The sequence below is a fragment of the Saccostrea cucullata genome, unplaced genomic scaffold, assembly GCF_032062105.1.
Source record: "Saccostrea cucullata isolate Sc308-1 unplaced genomic scaffold, CSIRO_AGI_Scuc_v1 ctg83, whole genome shotgun sequence".
Classification (NCBI taxonomy): Eukaryota; Metazoa; Mollusca; class Bivalvia; order Ostreida; family Ostreidae; genus Saccostrea; species Saccostrea cuccullata.
The window spans coordinates 114,723-127,876 of record NW_026929751.1 but is presented as its reverse complement, the minus strand read 5'-3'; the positions used below and the strand labels follow the sequence as shown (position 1 = coordinate 127,876).

Genomic DNA, 13,154 nt, shown 5'->3' with positions numbered 1-13,154 from the left:
AGCTTAAATTGTTTGTTTTATTTATCTTTGTGGAACAGTTATTTAAAAAAAAGAACATATTAAAACAATACCACTCTATCTGAATCATCTTTTTCTTATTGCAAAAAGTTGTCTCCTTAATATAAAGCACTTGCATTGTACAAATTGAACAGGCACTAACCATAATGTTACTTGGGAAGAAAATTAAACATGTAACTTTCCATCGCTCTTCTTGAATTTTGGAGGTCTCTCAAGGAATATACTGAATCTCAAGTATTAAATTATTTCAATTGCAATACCGGTAGTCATGTACATGTATCTGAATACATAAATTTTTGAAAAAAAATATTGCACTGTGTATATGTGTAAAAAGAGTGGTTTCAAAAATGTAAGAAATGTATAGAAGGACTTGGTCTGGGACAAATACATGTAGTAAGTTAAAAGCTAGATGTAGAATTGTAGGTAATTGCTCACAAGTATGTAATAATTTGCTTGTAGTTTTGAACATGTCTTTGGAGATTTTCTAAACTTTATAAATTGTACTGTTGCTGTAGTTTCATGATTTTGCCCACTACAATACACTAGAAATCATCACTCAGACAAATCAAATCAATTATTTTGATAACCTTTACTAGTTTGCATTTCTTTCATACAGAATTGAACAGTTATCAGCCTGGGTGCTTGAAATTTTCTGGATTTCAGTTTGAAGCAATCTGCTACATTTTGGCCGATTTTTGACAAATTTCTGAATGTCTTGCAGCTCTTTTAATTTCCATGGATATTCCTTGATTAAAATGTGCACTATTTCAAAGTTAAAATCTCTGTCAAAGAAATTTGGTTGTAGCTTCACTCCAAACTTTACAATTTCCTTTGCTAAATTTTTCATGTCCATCATGCAGGCTCTAAATAAGGCATCTCTCAAATTCTTTTCATCCTTGTACATCCCTTTACGAAGTATCTCAATGCAAGTCTCTTCATCTGATACAAAAATCATTTGGTTAAAGACTTGAAATGGAATCGTGGAAGTGAGTGAAAGCAAGACTTTTATGACTGCTGGTTTTCTTGATTGTATGGCTACGTCTAGAAAAGACAGCATATCGTCATTATTCCACTTCATTTCTTTAAGGATATTCAGAAATGTCTCATTCTCCACAGTGGAATAATCAGGAATCCCTGGTATAATGCTGACAACGAAAGAGGCATTTACAAGTTTCATGCATCCCAGCTCGTTGAATTCGGTCACTAGACACGGAATATCTCTCGAACAAGCTACAAGGTACGAGTTTTTAAAATCGGCGAGAGAAAGAGCACCTTGACGTTTTTGAAATAATGCTTTGACCAACTCAGGGTTAAATTGTTCTTTTGAAAAATGCACACAAAAATTAAAAATATTTTTAGAACTAAGTGCCATATAATTGTTCTTTAAAATGCATTGACAAAGTTCTAAATCCCTATTTCTTGCAGCCTCGTCAAAATAATTTTGAAGTGTTAAAACATTTGCTTCCTCTTCCAAAAATTCCATGCGTTCTTTGCCGTCGCCAAAATCGTCGTCATAGGAACATGAAACCTCGTGCAGAAGTCCTCTGGAATCTGATAAACTCTCATCACCTGAGATCGATGCTTCTTCACTTTCTAGCGAAACAGTTTCAAAGAAAGATTCCGTTTGATGACGAAAAGCTTAGTTTGTAGATTTTTTCAGAGGGATCTGTTTCCTTTTGAAAATCTATGTATGTCATGTTCCGTAATAGTTTTGGTACCTCCGTATCTTCAAGAAGAACTGGAATAATACAATTCCGTCTCTCCTGGACATTCTTTCTAAAGGCTTCTTGTAATTCCTGCCAACACCAACCACTGTTTACAGAGGCTGGACTTAACAACACCAAAATTCTATCCGACTTATCCATAAAATTTGTTATGTTTTCTATAATTTCAGTTCCTGGAAGGAATTCCCGATCCGCAAAGCAACACTTTATTTCAAATATGTTTTCCAGGTCCATCATCAACTCTGTAGCTTTCGCAGAGTCTTCAGAGCTATGAATTATGAAGAGATCGTACTCGTATGCTTTATCCGCCATTATCCTCTAGTTTCTTTTTACAATATAGAGAAAATAAATGAACTCATACTCGTAACAACTTGTTTATACCGTATTTAATACTCAACGTTATCTTTGGGCCTGTCAATTTAAATTACAATGGAGTGTACTTTTATTACATCCTATTTCCTTAGTGGCGAACGAGAATAGAAAACTCTTGGTTAGGTCATGTACTAACGTACATGCTTCAATAGCCACAATAAAATTGTGTTACCAGGTAGATTTAAAGTACAATCTATTCTAAAAAAAAAATAATAAAAATTGCACAATGATCCGATATAAAATCGTCCAAGGTGGAAGTTTTTTCCCTTCTTTTTGTGTTGCTTCTGATAAAGCAATATACATGTAGTTCGTTTTATTAGACCTACATGTACATTAAAAATACAAATGATAGATTCACAAACAATAAACAACAAAGTCTCTACTACCTTAAACTATTCAATATGAGTAAATATTCTCCAAGGGGAGTTAAATAACTAAGTACCAAATGAGCTGGATTTTCAGAAATAAAGGAACTTCAAGAGATTTTTTTTCATTTTGAAACATAATGGAAAAGTAAACGCCTTTATATAGTAATTAGTTTCCCTTTAAATGTCACTAGTCAAAATAGTTCAAGCACTTGAAATCTACAAACTAGTACATGAACTATTGGGGAAAAAATGAGTTTATCTTCTTTATTTTCACATTTTCAAGTACCAGCCGTCTCCCACCAACCTACTTGTAAAACCGAATTAAGTGTTATGGTTTTTATTTTAGTCTAAGACCATAACGCTAAATCCCTTTATGCCAAAAATGTGCAAATTACGGCGCGTTTCTCTGCGCACAGTTTGGGAGAATATCTCCAGAAGTGGTCGAACAACTGCCTTTCACTCCCTACACTTAACCATATTTTGCAATCAACCTGTATATTTTATCCATCCATCCCAATCACTTATAGCTGTCTTTACAGACCAATAAACTAGCTTGTTTTGAAGTTATTGCTATCATACAAGAAATTCAAAACCTGCAAGTTGACTGTTCTGTAGAGATGACTATTAAGAGTTAGGATATGGATAAAACATACAGGTTCTTGGAATATAAGTGTTTAGATGTCCTCATTACATGCTATTTTTACGTCACCAGTAATGCCATTTCAAGCAGCTGTAGAGCAAAGGGTGAACCGAGCAAAGAATATGTCAAGGAAAAAGATTTTTAATTTTTATGGTTTAGGCCACACCCTTCTATATTCAGGGAGATAGAGACCATAAAATTTTAATTTGCATTTCTTATTACCAACATACGCTGAAAACCAGAATGGAAGAAATAAAGGATTTGAAAGAAGAAGCTGAAAAGTTCAGTAGCTTATTTACGAACAACGGCCGGATGACAAAGGACAAAGACAGATGTAGAAACAGTATCCTGTGTAACTCGTGGCGACCTAGCAAACAGTTGACAGAACTGATCAAGATAAGAGTACATGTAAATTTTTATCTAGATTTTTAAAATTTATTTCTTTGAATTATTCTTTTGAATGATTTGAATAAATGATGTGCATTTGGCAGAGACTTGATTTCATAATTACGGTTTATTGACGCACCGCTTTTCTTCTTCTTTCGGTCGTTTTTTTTAAATCATTTCGCATCTATACAGTTATCAGATAGAGTGCCGAGATTCCAAAACTAATCATAGAACTACTGCAGTGACCAGCTGATGACTTTGCTTACTTCAACGTTAATTACCCGTATTCTCACAACAATATACTAGTGCTCACGTCTAGTTGTCATAATTAGGAAAAATCATGTTTTGTTGTGAAAACTTTTCTTTAGCACATAAACTTGCACTTCTTTCATACAAAACTGTACATTTATCAGTGGAGACACTCGAGAGTTTTTGGATCTCGGTTCGAAGCAATCTTCTGCATTTTGGCCCCTTCAAAAAATTCTCCATTTCTTTCAGTTCACTTAAACTCCATCGGTAGTTAAGAATTAAAATTTCTACTATTCCGAAACTAAAAGCCTTGGATAGGAAATTTGGGTGCAGTTTTACTCCTTGCTTTAAGATCTCTTCCGTCAATTTTTTCATGTCCCCGATACACGCTTGAAATAAAGCTTCTTCTAAGCTGTTTTGATCTTCGTATTTTTCTCTCTGCAGTAACTCAATGCAAGTTTCTTCATCCATAATTAAAATCAACTGAGAAAACTGTTTGAATGGTATAATGGGAATGAGTGAAAGCAAAATTTCAAGTATCTTTATGTTTTTTGTAGAAATTGCTTTGTCTAGAAATAGCTTAAGGTCTCCGTAATCCCACTTCGTGCCTTTCAAAATGTTGGAGAGCGAGACATTCTCCACCGTAGAATTTACAAGTTTCATATCCAAAATAATGCCACATACGAAAGAAGCATTCAGAAGTTTCTGGCATCCCAGTTTGTTGAATTCAGCGACAAGACACGGAATGTCTCTCCAACAGGCGGCTCGGTAACAGTTCTTATAATCAGTCGGGGAGAGACCATGGTCAAGCTTCTTGAATACCAGCTCGACTAACTCTTCATTGTATTCTTCTTTAAGTAAATCTAGACAAAAGTTCAAAAGGTTATTCAAACTTAGTTGAGTATGAACATTCTCCAAAATACACTGACAACGTTTTAAATCCTTTTTACTTAATGCTTCATCAAAATACCCCTGAAGGGTTGCTACTTGTGTTTCTTCTTTCATAAATTCTAGACTTTCTTCCAAATCAGTGTATTCCTCGTCATCAGTAACTGAGTTGTCAAATGGAATAATTGGCAATTCATGATAATCCAAACTACTCTTACTAGTAGTAAGCCATTCATCCCATTTCGATTGATGTTGAACATGTTGAAATACTTTGTGTATTTTTTCGGCGGTATCTGTCTCTTTTTGAAAATCTATGTATGTTATGTTCCGTAATAGTTTTGGTACCTCCGTATCTTCTAGCAGAACTGGAATAATACAATTCCGTTTCTCCTGGACATTCTTTCTAAAGGCTTCTTGTAATTCCTGCCAACACCAACCACTGTTTACAGATGCTGGACTTATCAACATTAAAATTCTATCCGACTTATCCATAAAATTTGTTATGTTTTCTATAATTTCAGTTCCTGGAAGGAATTCCCGATCCGCAAAACAACACTTCATTGTAAATCTGTTTTCCAGGTCCATCATCAACTCTGTAGCTTTCGCAGAGTCTTCAGAGCTATGAATTATGAAGAGATCATACTCATATGCTTTATCCGCCATTATTCTCTATATTTTACCTTCGTTTACACATCAATGCACAAACACGTATTATGTTGCTTTGTAACATAATTAAGTTCCGGGGTTTTTTGTTGTTATTTTTTTTTCCCTATCATATAAATTGTGTACTGCTTTGATGAAAGTCTATTTTTAGTCACTTCCTTCATTATTGTAAACCACTCCAACGTGTATCTATTAGGCATTATCCTCTACCGTTCTGTAAAAGAGCTTCGGGCATGAGACAATGACTTCCATATTTGAAAGCGAAACTAAAAATATTTTTATTCAAAGGACAAAATAAATGTGTAATGGTATTATAATCGTGATGAAACGAGATCTATATAACTGTTTGGAATAAGGGTTTAAATTCTGCTAAAAGCTGAACATTCAGAATTTTTACATGAGCTCCAGGAAGGAATTCTGATTGTTGTCATACATTCAGAGAGTTGTTAGACTAGAATTTTGGCCAAAATCTTCCGTTTGTGTTATTTTTTCCGCATGTTAGGATGCGCGTGGATGTACAAGTATATGCCAAGAACATCCGATAAAGTCATAATTGCTATGTTTTGCATCAAAGAAAGGGATTATATTTATGCATGGATTTGGCAATGTTAATTTAAAACCGTTTCTTCCCAGCTGTAAGGTTTTCTTGATCATCAAAAAATTCTCTTTGAGTTTACAATCAGTGACCTTATTGCTATTTAGGATAAAGTAATGTAATTCTTAATACGTATTAGTTCAAATTGAAGTTTTCCGGAAGTTTGGAGAGGACATTCTAAGTTGGCATAACTTGTGTCCAATCCCATTGATTATGTTTCAATAAAATATGTTTAAATCAAGTTTTCCGGACTTTCATGCTTGTACATAAGTTGACCACTTAAAAATATTCTGAGGGGGATTTCCAGCGTGAACTGTCTGTTGATCCTTATTGGTATACCTTACTTTCCATTCTGTGGAAATGTCACAGAAAAAAAATGGTTTATAATAATAAATTCTCGATTGATTGATAATGCATCTCATTATGTTAAGATTTCTTAAGCTTTATTCAAATCTAAACCCATAATTGGCACGTAGGGTCGAGTGTTCTTTTTGGTGCCAATACATGTACCTACTGCGAGACGGGACCTCAGTTTCTACGGTCACATATGAATCATCGGTCTCCACATCCTGCAGTGAATATGAACCCGTGACGTAAGGATCGGCTCCTTCCTCCTAACTTTAGAGCAGCCACTCGAACCACTGCGCCACGCGGGCAACGTGTTGGTATAAATTTGCAGCCCTCCAGCAGCAAGGGTTTGCGCCTCCACATGGGTGGAAAATTCTCGAGAGGGGCGTTAAACAACAAACAAACGTTTTCAAGTGGAAAAAAGGGGTCTCGAGAGAGGCTAGCTGCAGAACTGTAGCTCTCTGCTTGAGAAAATTCGGACAGATAAAGCAGAGATGCTATATATGCAGAGAGCTAGCTACAGTTCTGCAGCTAGAGAGAGGCTTTATATATGAACCATAACATATAAGTATGTACATTTTGTCAAATCAATCCCAACATTTTTTTCAAGAATAGACTTCTGTTAAAGGTGCATGGACAGAGATTTGAAGTTAATATTTCTGTATATATCACGACTTATATATTAATAGCATTTCACACAAAAATATATTAAAAATTTTCTTTCATCTGAAAGTTATTGAAACTTCAGGTGGGTTTGATTGACACATCCTTGCACTCTCACTAATTTAACTTTTATTCTTTATACTTAGTAAAAGTGGCAATCTTGTTGTGTATTAAAGAAAAATATTGAGACTTTAATCCTGAAGAAATAATCATATACTGAGTAGAAATGTTAGAAAGCAAAACCCCTTCATAAGTATCCTCATTCCGAGTTTAGAAAATTGATCACACCCATGAAACGTACACAGCTTTTGTAAACAGGGCACGAGCTCTGTTATTGTTGATGTTTACGATTCACCGGGTGCGTTCAATTGTTAAAGTCTGCTCACCACAACTGCACGGACTGACAATCTACTATGTGTATGTTTTGCTTTCAAACATTTCTACTCTGAATTTTCTGGATTATAGTTTTAATATTTTTCATTTATACACAACAAGATTGCCACTTTTCCTATTTAGTAAGAATAAAATTAAAATTTGTGAAAGTGCAAGGATATGTCAATCAAACCTGTCTAAAAATTTGAAGTTTTAATAACTTTTAGATGAAATAAGATTTTTAATATATTTTTGTGTGAAATGCTATTAAATGGGTCGACACTGGGCCTTCGAGCTTCTTGATCCGACAATGAATTAAATAAGTAGTATAATTCAATGTATACTAGTAATCCTGTTTAATGTGTAAATCTGTTATGTTGGCTTCCTAGCAAATTAAGAAATACAGGAACACTGTCAGAGTGGTTTTTGTTTTTAAAATAATATTATTAATAATCAATTTTATTCTCCATGGAACTACAAATGTATTCCATACATATTGATACCCACAAGTGATCTCGTTTTTAACTTGTCACCCACGGCTGATGATTAAAAGACGAGTTCACCTGTGAGTATCCTTCTTCTGCAGGGAGATTCTCACCTTACCTCAACTATCCTCCGTTTACTCCGATACCTTCCATCACCTGTCTCTGTCCTTGGCTGCTCCCCTCGCTGATGCCCAGCTACTCTAACCCAACTGTGATCTTTTTTGAACTGTTATTCTTCTCCTTCTTTAAGTTGATTTCGGTCGGCCTACTTTCTTCTTTCCTTCTGGTTGCCATGTCCGGACGGTGGTAAAAATTTTGAGTTCTTCATCCTCAGTACTTCCACTTCCTAAGGGTCATTATTTCATTCGCTCTACCTTTCTTCATTCTATGATGAGGTTCCTCAACTGATATTTTTGGACGATCTCACTCTCAGGATTTTTCTGAGGCATTTATTCTGGTGTCAAGGTGTATCTTCTTTTTGTCTCGTTCCAGTGTTTTCCATGTCTCACTACCATATATTAAAACTGACAGGGCTAAGCTGTTTAATAATTTTACTTTTGTTTAGATGGAAAATTTTGACGATTTCCAAATTTTCTGAGCAATCCAAAGTGGATTTTAGTTTTTTTTAGTAAGGTTCCCATCAGATCCTCCCATTGATATTATCAAACCTCCAAGGTAAATACAGGTTTCTACATCCTCCAGGTCTTGCCCATCAATCTTGACTATTGCTCTATTATGTCAGAGGTTAGATTCATCACACACGTTGGTTTTCTAAATGTTTATACTGAGGCCACTTTGAATAGAAGTTTTATTTAGTCTTTATGTCTTTTGTTTGATGTCCCGAAATTTCCAAGAAAGTAGAGCAACAGCATTTGCAAAGTCTAGATATTCAAATTTTGTTGTGAATTTCCACCTTATTCTTGTTTGTACCGAAAATTTCTGTAGTTCTTTTCATTACAAATCTATAACCAACAAAAACGGGAATCAAGACATTATGCAACCCTGCTTCACTCCTGTTGTAACCTGGAATCATTCAGATTAATCTTCTCCATCTTCTTGGACTGCTCATTAGAGTGATTCATATCGGAGTTTCACCATTCTGACCAGTCTATCTGGGATGCCGCAAAACTTCATGATAGACCATATAGGCTCTCTCTATGAATGGAGTCAAATGACTTTTCAAAATCAACGTAGTTAATAACAATGTTGAGTTCCATTCGGTACATTGTTTTATGATGTTACGGGGTGTAAATAGTTGTTCTGTTGTACTATTCCCTCTTCTAAAGCCAGCTTGTACATCATGCAGCTGCTTTTCCACTCCATCTTGGATCCTTTCTATCACTATTCTTGAGAATACTTAGCTTGACACCTACATAATGTTATACGCCTATATATTTATTACATGAAGATTCATTGGAATCTTCACTATCAGGCCTTTACTAAAACCGATGGTATGGTTTCTTGCTTTCAAATTGTTGTGAAGAGATTATCCAAATATCTTGCTGTTGCCTCTATTCAGCTTTAAACATCACAGCTTTTATCTCATCAATTCATCCAGCTTTCCATTCTTTTTTCTTTATAGAATTGATTATTTTTCCTTTCCGTATGGGGTTTGTATCCATTTCATCTGCTACTTGTCCTTCGTGTTTGGGTGTTCAGGTTGTGGTCAGTTTAATATTTCTTGAAAGTGCACTTTCTACCTTTTTTTTTTCATCTTGGCTGCTCAGGATATTGCCCCCTCTGTTCTTTATTGCTCTTGTCGTTCCTTCTTTCTCATAAATTAGTATTCTAGTTATAGCTATTACACTGTTTTCCTGTTTCCATTACTTGCTGTTCTCTCTGCTTCCGTAATCATGTCTTCTGTCCACTTTCTCGTCATTCCTTATGATTTTACCTCTCTTTAATTGAAATTTGTTTTCTTAAGCCTCTTTTTAACCTTTCTGATCTGCTGTTGACAAGTTGGAGTTTTACCTGCTTCCTTTCTTCAACCACCTTCCATGAGTATGTGCTTATTCAAGGGTTTTGTACCAAGAATGATATCTGCTGTCTTGTTGTCATTTCTTGTAACCTTTTATCATATATTTCCAGATGTCTGGACCTTAAATCAATCTTATAGGGGCCAAAATTCAGGGAACCCCATTCTTTTTACTGGCATAGTGTACCCGGTATTCTGTGGAAGATTACACCATGCGATGGGCAAAACGTGAAAAAGAATACATTGACACGTTGTCAGAATGGATTAAATGAATCAGATGTATGTTACGCGAAGAGTTCTAATTGCAGGGTAGTTTTATATTGTTAGAGTGATTTGCCCTTAGAAGTAAAATAGAAAAAAAATGGTTATTTACAGTTGATTACACAATATATATTAGACTAAAATATACTTAACATTATCATAGCATTATCTTAGACCAAGAATAAGTACATGTTCATTTTTTCAAATGATTTTCCAAATGTAAGTAAACAACAGTGTTTTTGCTCACCCATAGTCTTTGAACATTTTCCCTGCAGAATTAAGACAGGTACCCTCTGTTAGAAATGAATTAAATAGTCTCAATATGCACACCATTGCATAATATTTTTCCATTGCTTATATTTAATCACTTAATTGTTTATTTCCTTCATTTTTAGCACCCTTCGGTATTGGTGTGCTTAATAAACGTAATAGCCGTTCGTGGCGTTGGAAAGCCGTTTGTGACGTTCGAAAGTTACATAAAGCAAATAAACATTGCGAGGAAATAAAATGACAAATTAGTTTTTAATGCACATTTGCTGTATTTTATGTTAATTTTAAAAGCCTTACATGTAATTCTACTAGTGGTAATCCAACTTACACCTACAGCTCAGTTTCTAAGGATGAAATTCTTCACAATCATATGTCAGTTTTGAATATATTTTTAATATTCAAAACTTGAAATACCATATCCATACTGGATTCCAAAATTTCATAAAAATCCTTACAATTACAAATATACATAACGGGTTCCGGTAAATGTTCCATGGAGACCCTTTCTTTACTCCTCACTAAAATACCGGCCCGGTATTAACAGTAGTGAAGGAAAAACTTCAGAAGCTCTGTGCGACAACATATTCAAGAAGTGGTGTAAATCAGATGTGGATACTTAAAAATTCCAAGGAACTTTCTGGAGAATTTGAAATCAACAATTTAACCAAAACTAACAGCTTAAAAACGTATGACTTTTCGACTTTATACACAATCATTCCTCAGGATAAATTTAAGTGAATAAAGTCCAGGCTTTTTGATATTGAAGTGATAGCTGCTTTTTCAATAAAAAATGGAATCATGATGGAGATCAGCTAGGTTTTCCGACAATTTATTGGAAATCCCATGGGTACCGATTGCACCCCGTTATAAGCAGACCTATTTTTGTAGTCATACAAGGCAGAATTGTCCAAAATCTTATACGTGAAAAGAAGAAAACACTTGATGTGGCTATCAACTCAACATTAAGATATATCGACGACGTATATTGTCAATTAACAATGGTTATTTCCATTCTTAAATTATGTCGATACGATATATCCTTGCATGCATGTAAGCTTGATTTAAAAGGTACCACATGCAGAGTCTGGCATATCTGTTTCATATTTGAATATTTAACTTTAAAAAAGACGTAATTTGTTATGATAAACGTAATGACTTTAACTTTTCAATTGTCAACTTCCCGTACTTATGCTGTATACTGGTACCTTCAACCCTTGCATATGGGGTTTATATATCTTTCAGTTGATTCAATACGCAAGAGGTGCTCTAATTAACGAGGTAAATATTGAAAAACAAGTTGATGAAACAAGATATCAGCAGTCTCGTTTGATCATTTCGTAATTAAAGGTATATTATCGATAAAATATGACCTTTTCAGCAAATACAATTTATCAGTGAGTCAAAATTAATACTGAGTGACGTTTTTCATACTAATTGTTAGGCCATTATTTACACACTGAATTGGGACGGATTCTTCCGTTATTTCCCGATCATGACAAGGAGCACACTGCGGGTGTGACCGGTCGGCAAGGGATGCTAACTCCTCCCTGGCACTTGATCCCACCTCTGATGTTTTGCAAGTCCGTGTTTGCAACGCTAGCTGTATTGATTTAAAATGGACTCTCGAAATTGAATACTGTTCATTATATCCATATGATTTCATACTTTCTAATTCTTCTGAAACTTTGATCTAATAAATCTATTTTTCATCTCGAATGTGAATGCTATCCTTTCTTCTTTGGTGACATCATATTTCTTTCAAGTGTACAGTATCTGTAATCTGCATTTTGCTCGTGTTTCTTCGAGTTTATTCTGAGCTTACTATAACCATAGGCCTTGGTCACAGGACGGTGTACTAGTATTTTATAAATTCTATGTTTTACAAGGTTATCTGAATATACTCACTAGAATAAAAATTTTAAAAATCTCTGAAATTAACACGTTTTAAAAATATCATATCTACTGTATATAAAGTTTATATACATTAGGTGTGATATTTTTGAAAAAGTGTTAATTTCAGAGATTTTTTTTTATTTTTATTTAAATGAGATACACCTAGTAAAACATATAATACATTTTATTATACTTCTGTTAAAATGTTTCCTATATAAAGTTCAGAAGGTAAAATAACTATTCTTCATAGTCAAAAATTATCCCCTTATTGCAAATGACATATCATTATATATATTTTTTGTTTTAATATCTTCCACCCCTCGAAAAATTTTCATGCAATTTTTGACGCCAATTTTAATTTCTAGCGTTAAATCCATAACCAATGATGATGTCATAATGACTTTAAAGTAGCATTGTGACGTCACTCATAAAAAATATTCCAAGGTATTTTAACAAACGGCTGTCTTTATATATTAAACTTTCAAACGTATTAATCTATCTCCAAAGAAAATTTAAACCTTTAGGTAAATTGTCTGAAATTATTATATATAATGTTCTGAATTGTTTGAAAGAACGTTAAGAGTGAAGGTAAAACAATGACAGTCAAGTGACTATCCTGGTCACTATGGTGTGTAAAATGGGTAGCTCTTTCATCAAACCCTTTGATAATCACGAAATAAATACTCATTCCCTAGGGAAAGCCCGTTTTTGATAATCATGAAATTTACGGACATAGTTTATTATTCAAGCCTTCGCTCAAAATGTTGTGTTTTTGAATGATTATCACCGTTGTCCTTTTCCAAGTGTAAAATGGGTAGCGCGGGTTTTGATTTAAACTTAATTTCGGCAGCATATTTACAATTATTTCATTTGGATCTTTGAAATTGAACAACCAAAACATTTAATTGTTGCAATAATAAATGTATTGAAATTATACATTTTTTGACTACCTGTGACCAAGCGCCTTTTATTTCCGATGTTTC

General features: G+C 34.2%; 1 protein-coding gene across 1 annotated transcript; it reads right to left on the bottom strand.

Annotated features, from left to right (window-relative positions):
- Positions 1–3,553: 3,553 nt before the first annotated feature.
- On the bottom strand, positions 3,554–5,433 carry LOC134282119 (uncharacterized). The gene has a single exon (XM_062764565.1). The coding sequence runs from the start codon at positions 5,307–5,309 to the stop codon at positions 3,825–3,827; it is 1,485 nt and encodes a 494-aa protein (XP_062620549.1). The 5' UTR covers positions 5,310–5,433; the 3' UTR covers positions 3,554–3,824.
- Between the last annotated feature and the right edge of the window lie 7,721 nt (positions 5,434–13,154).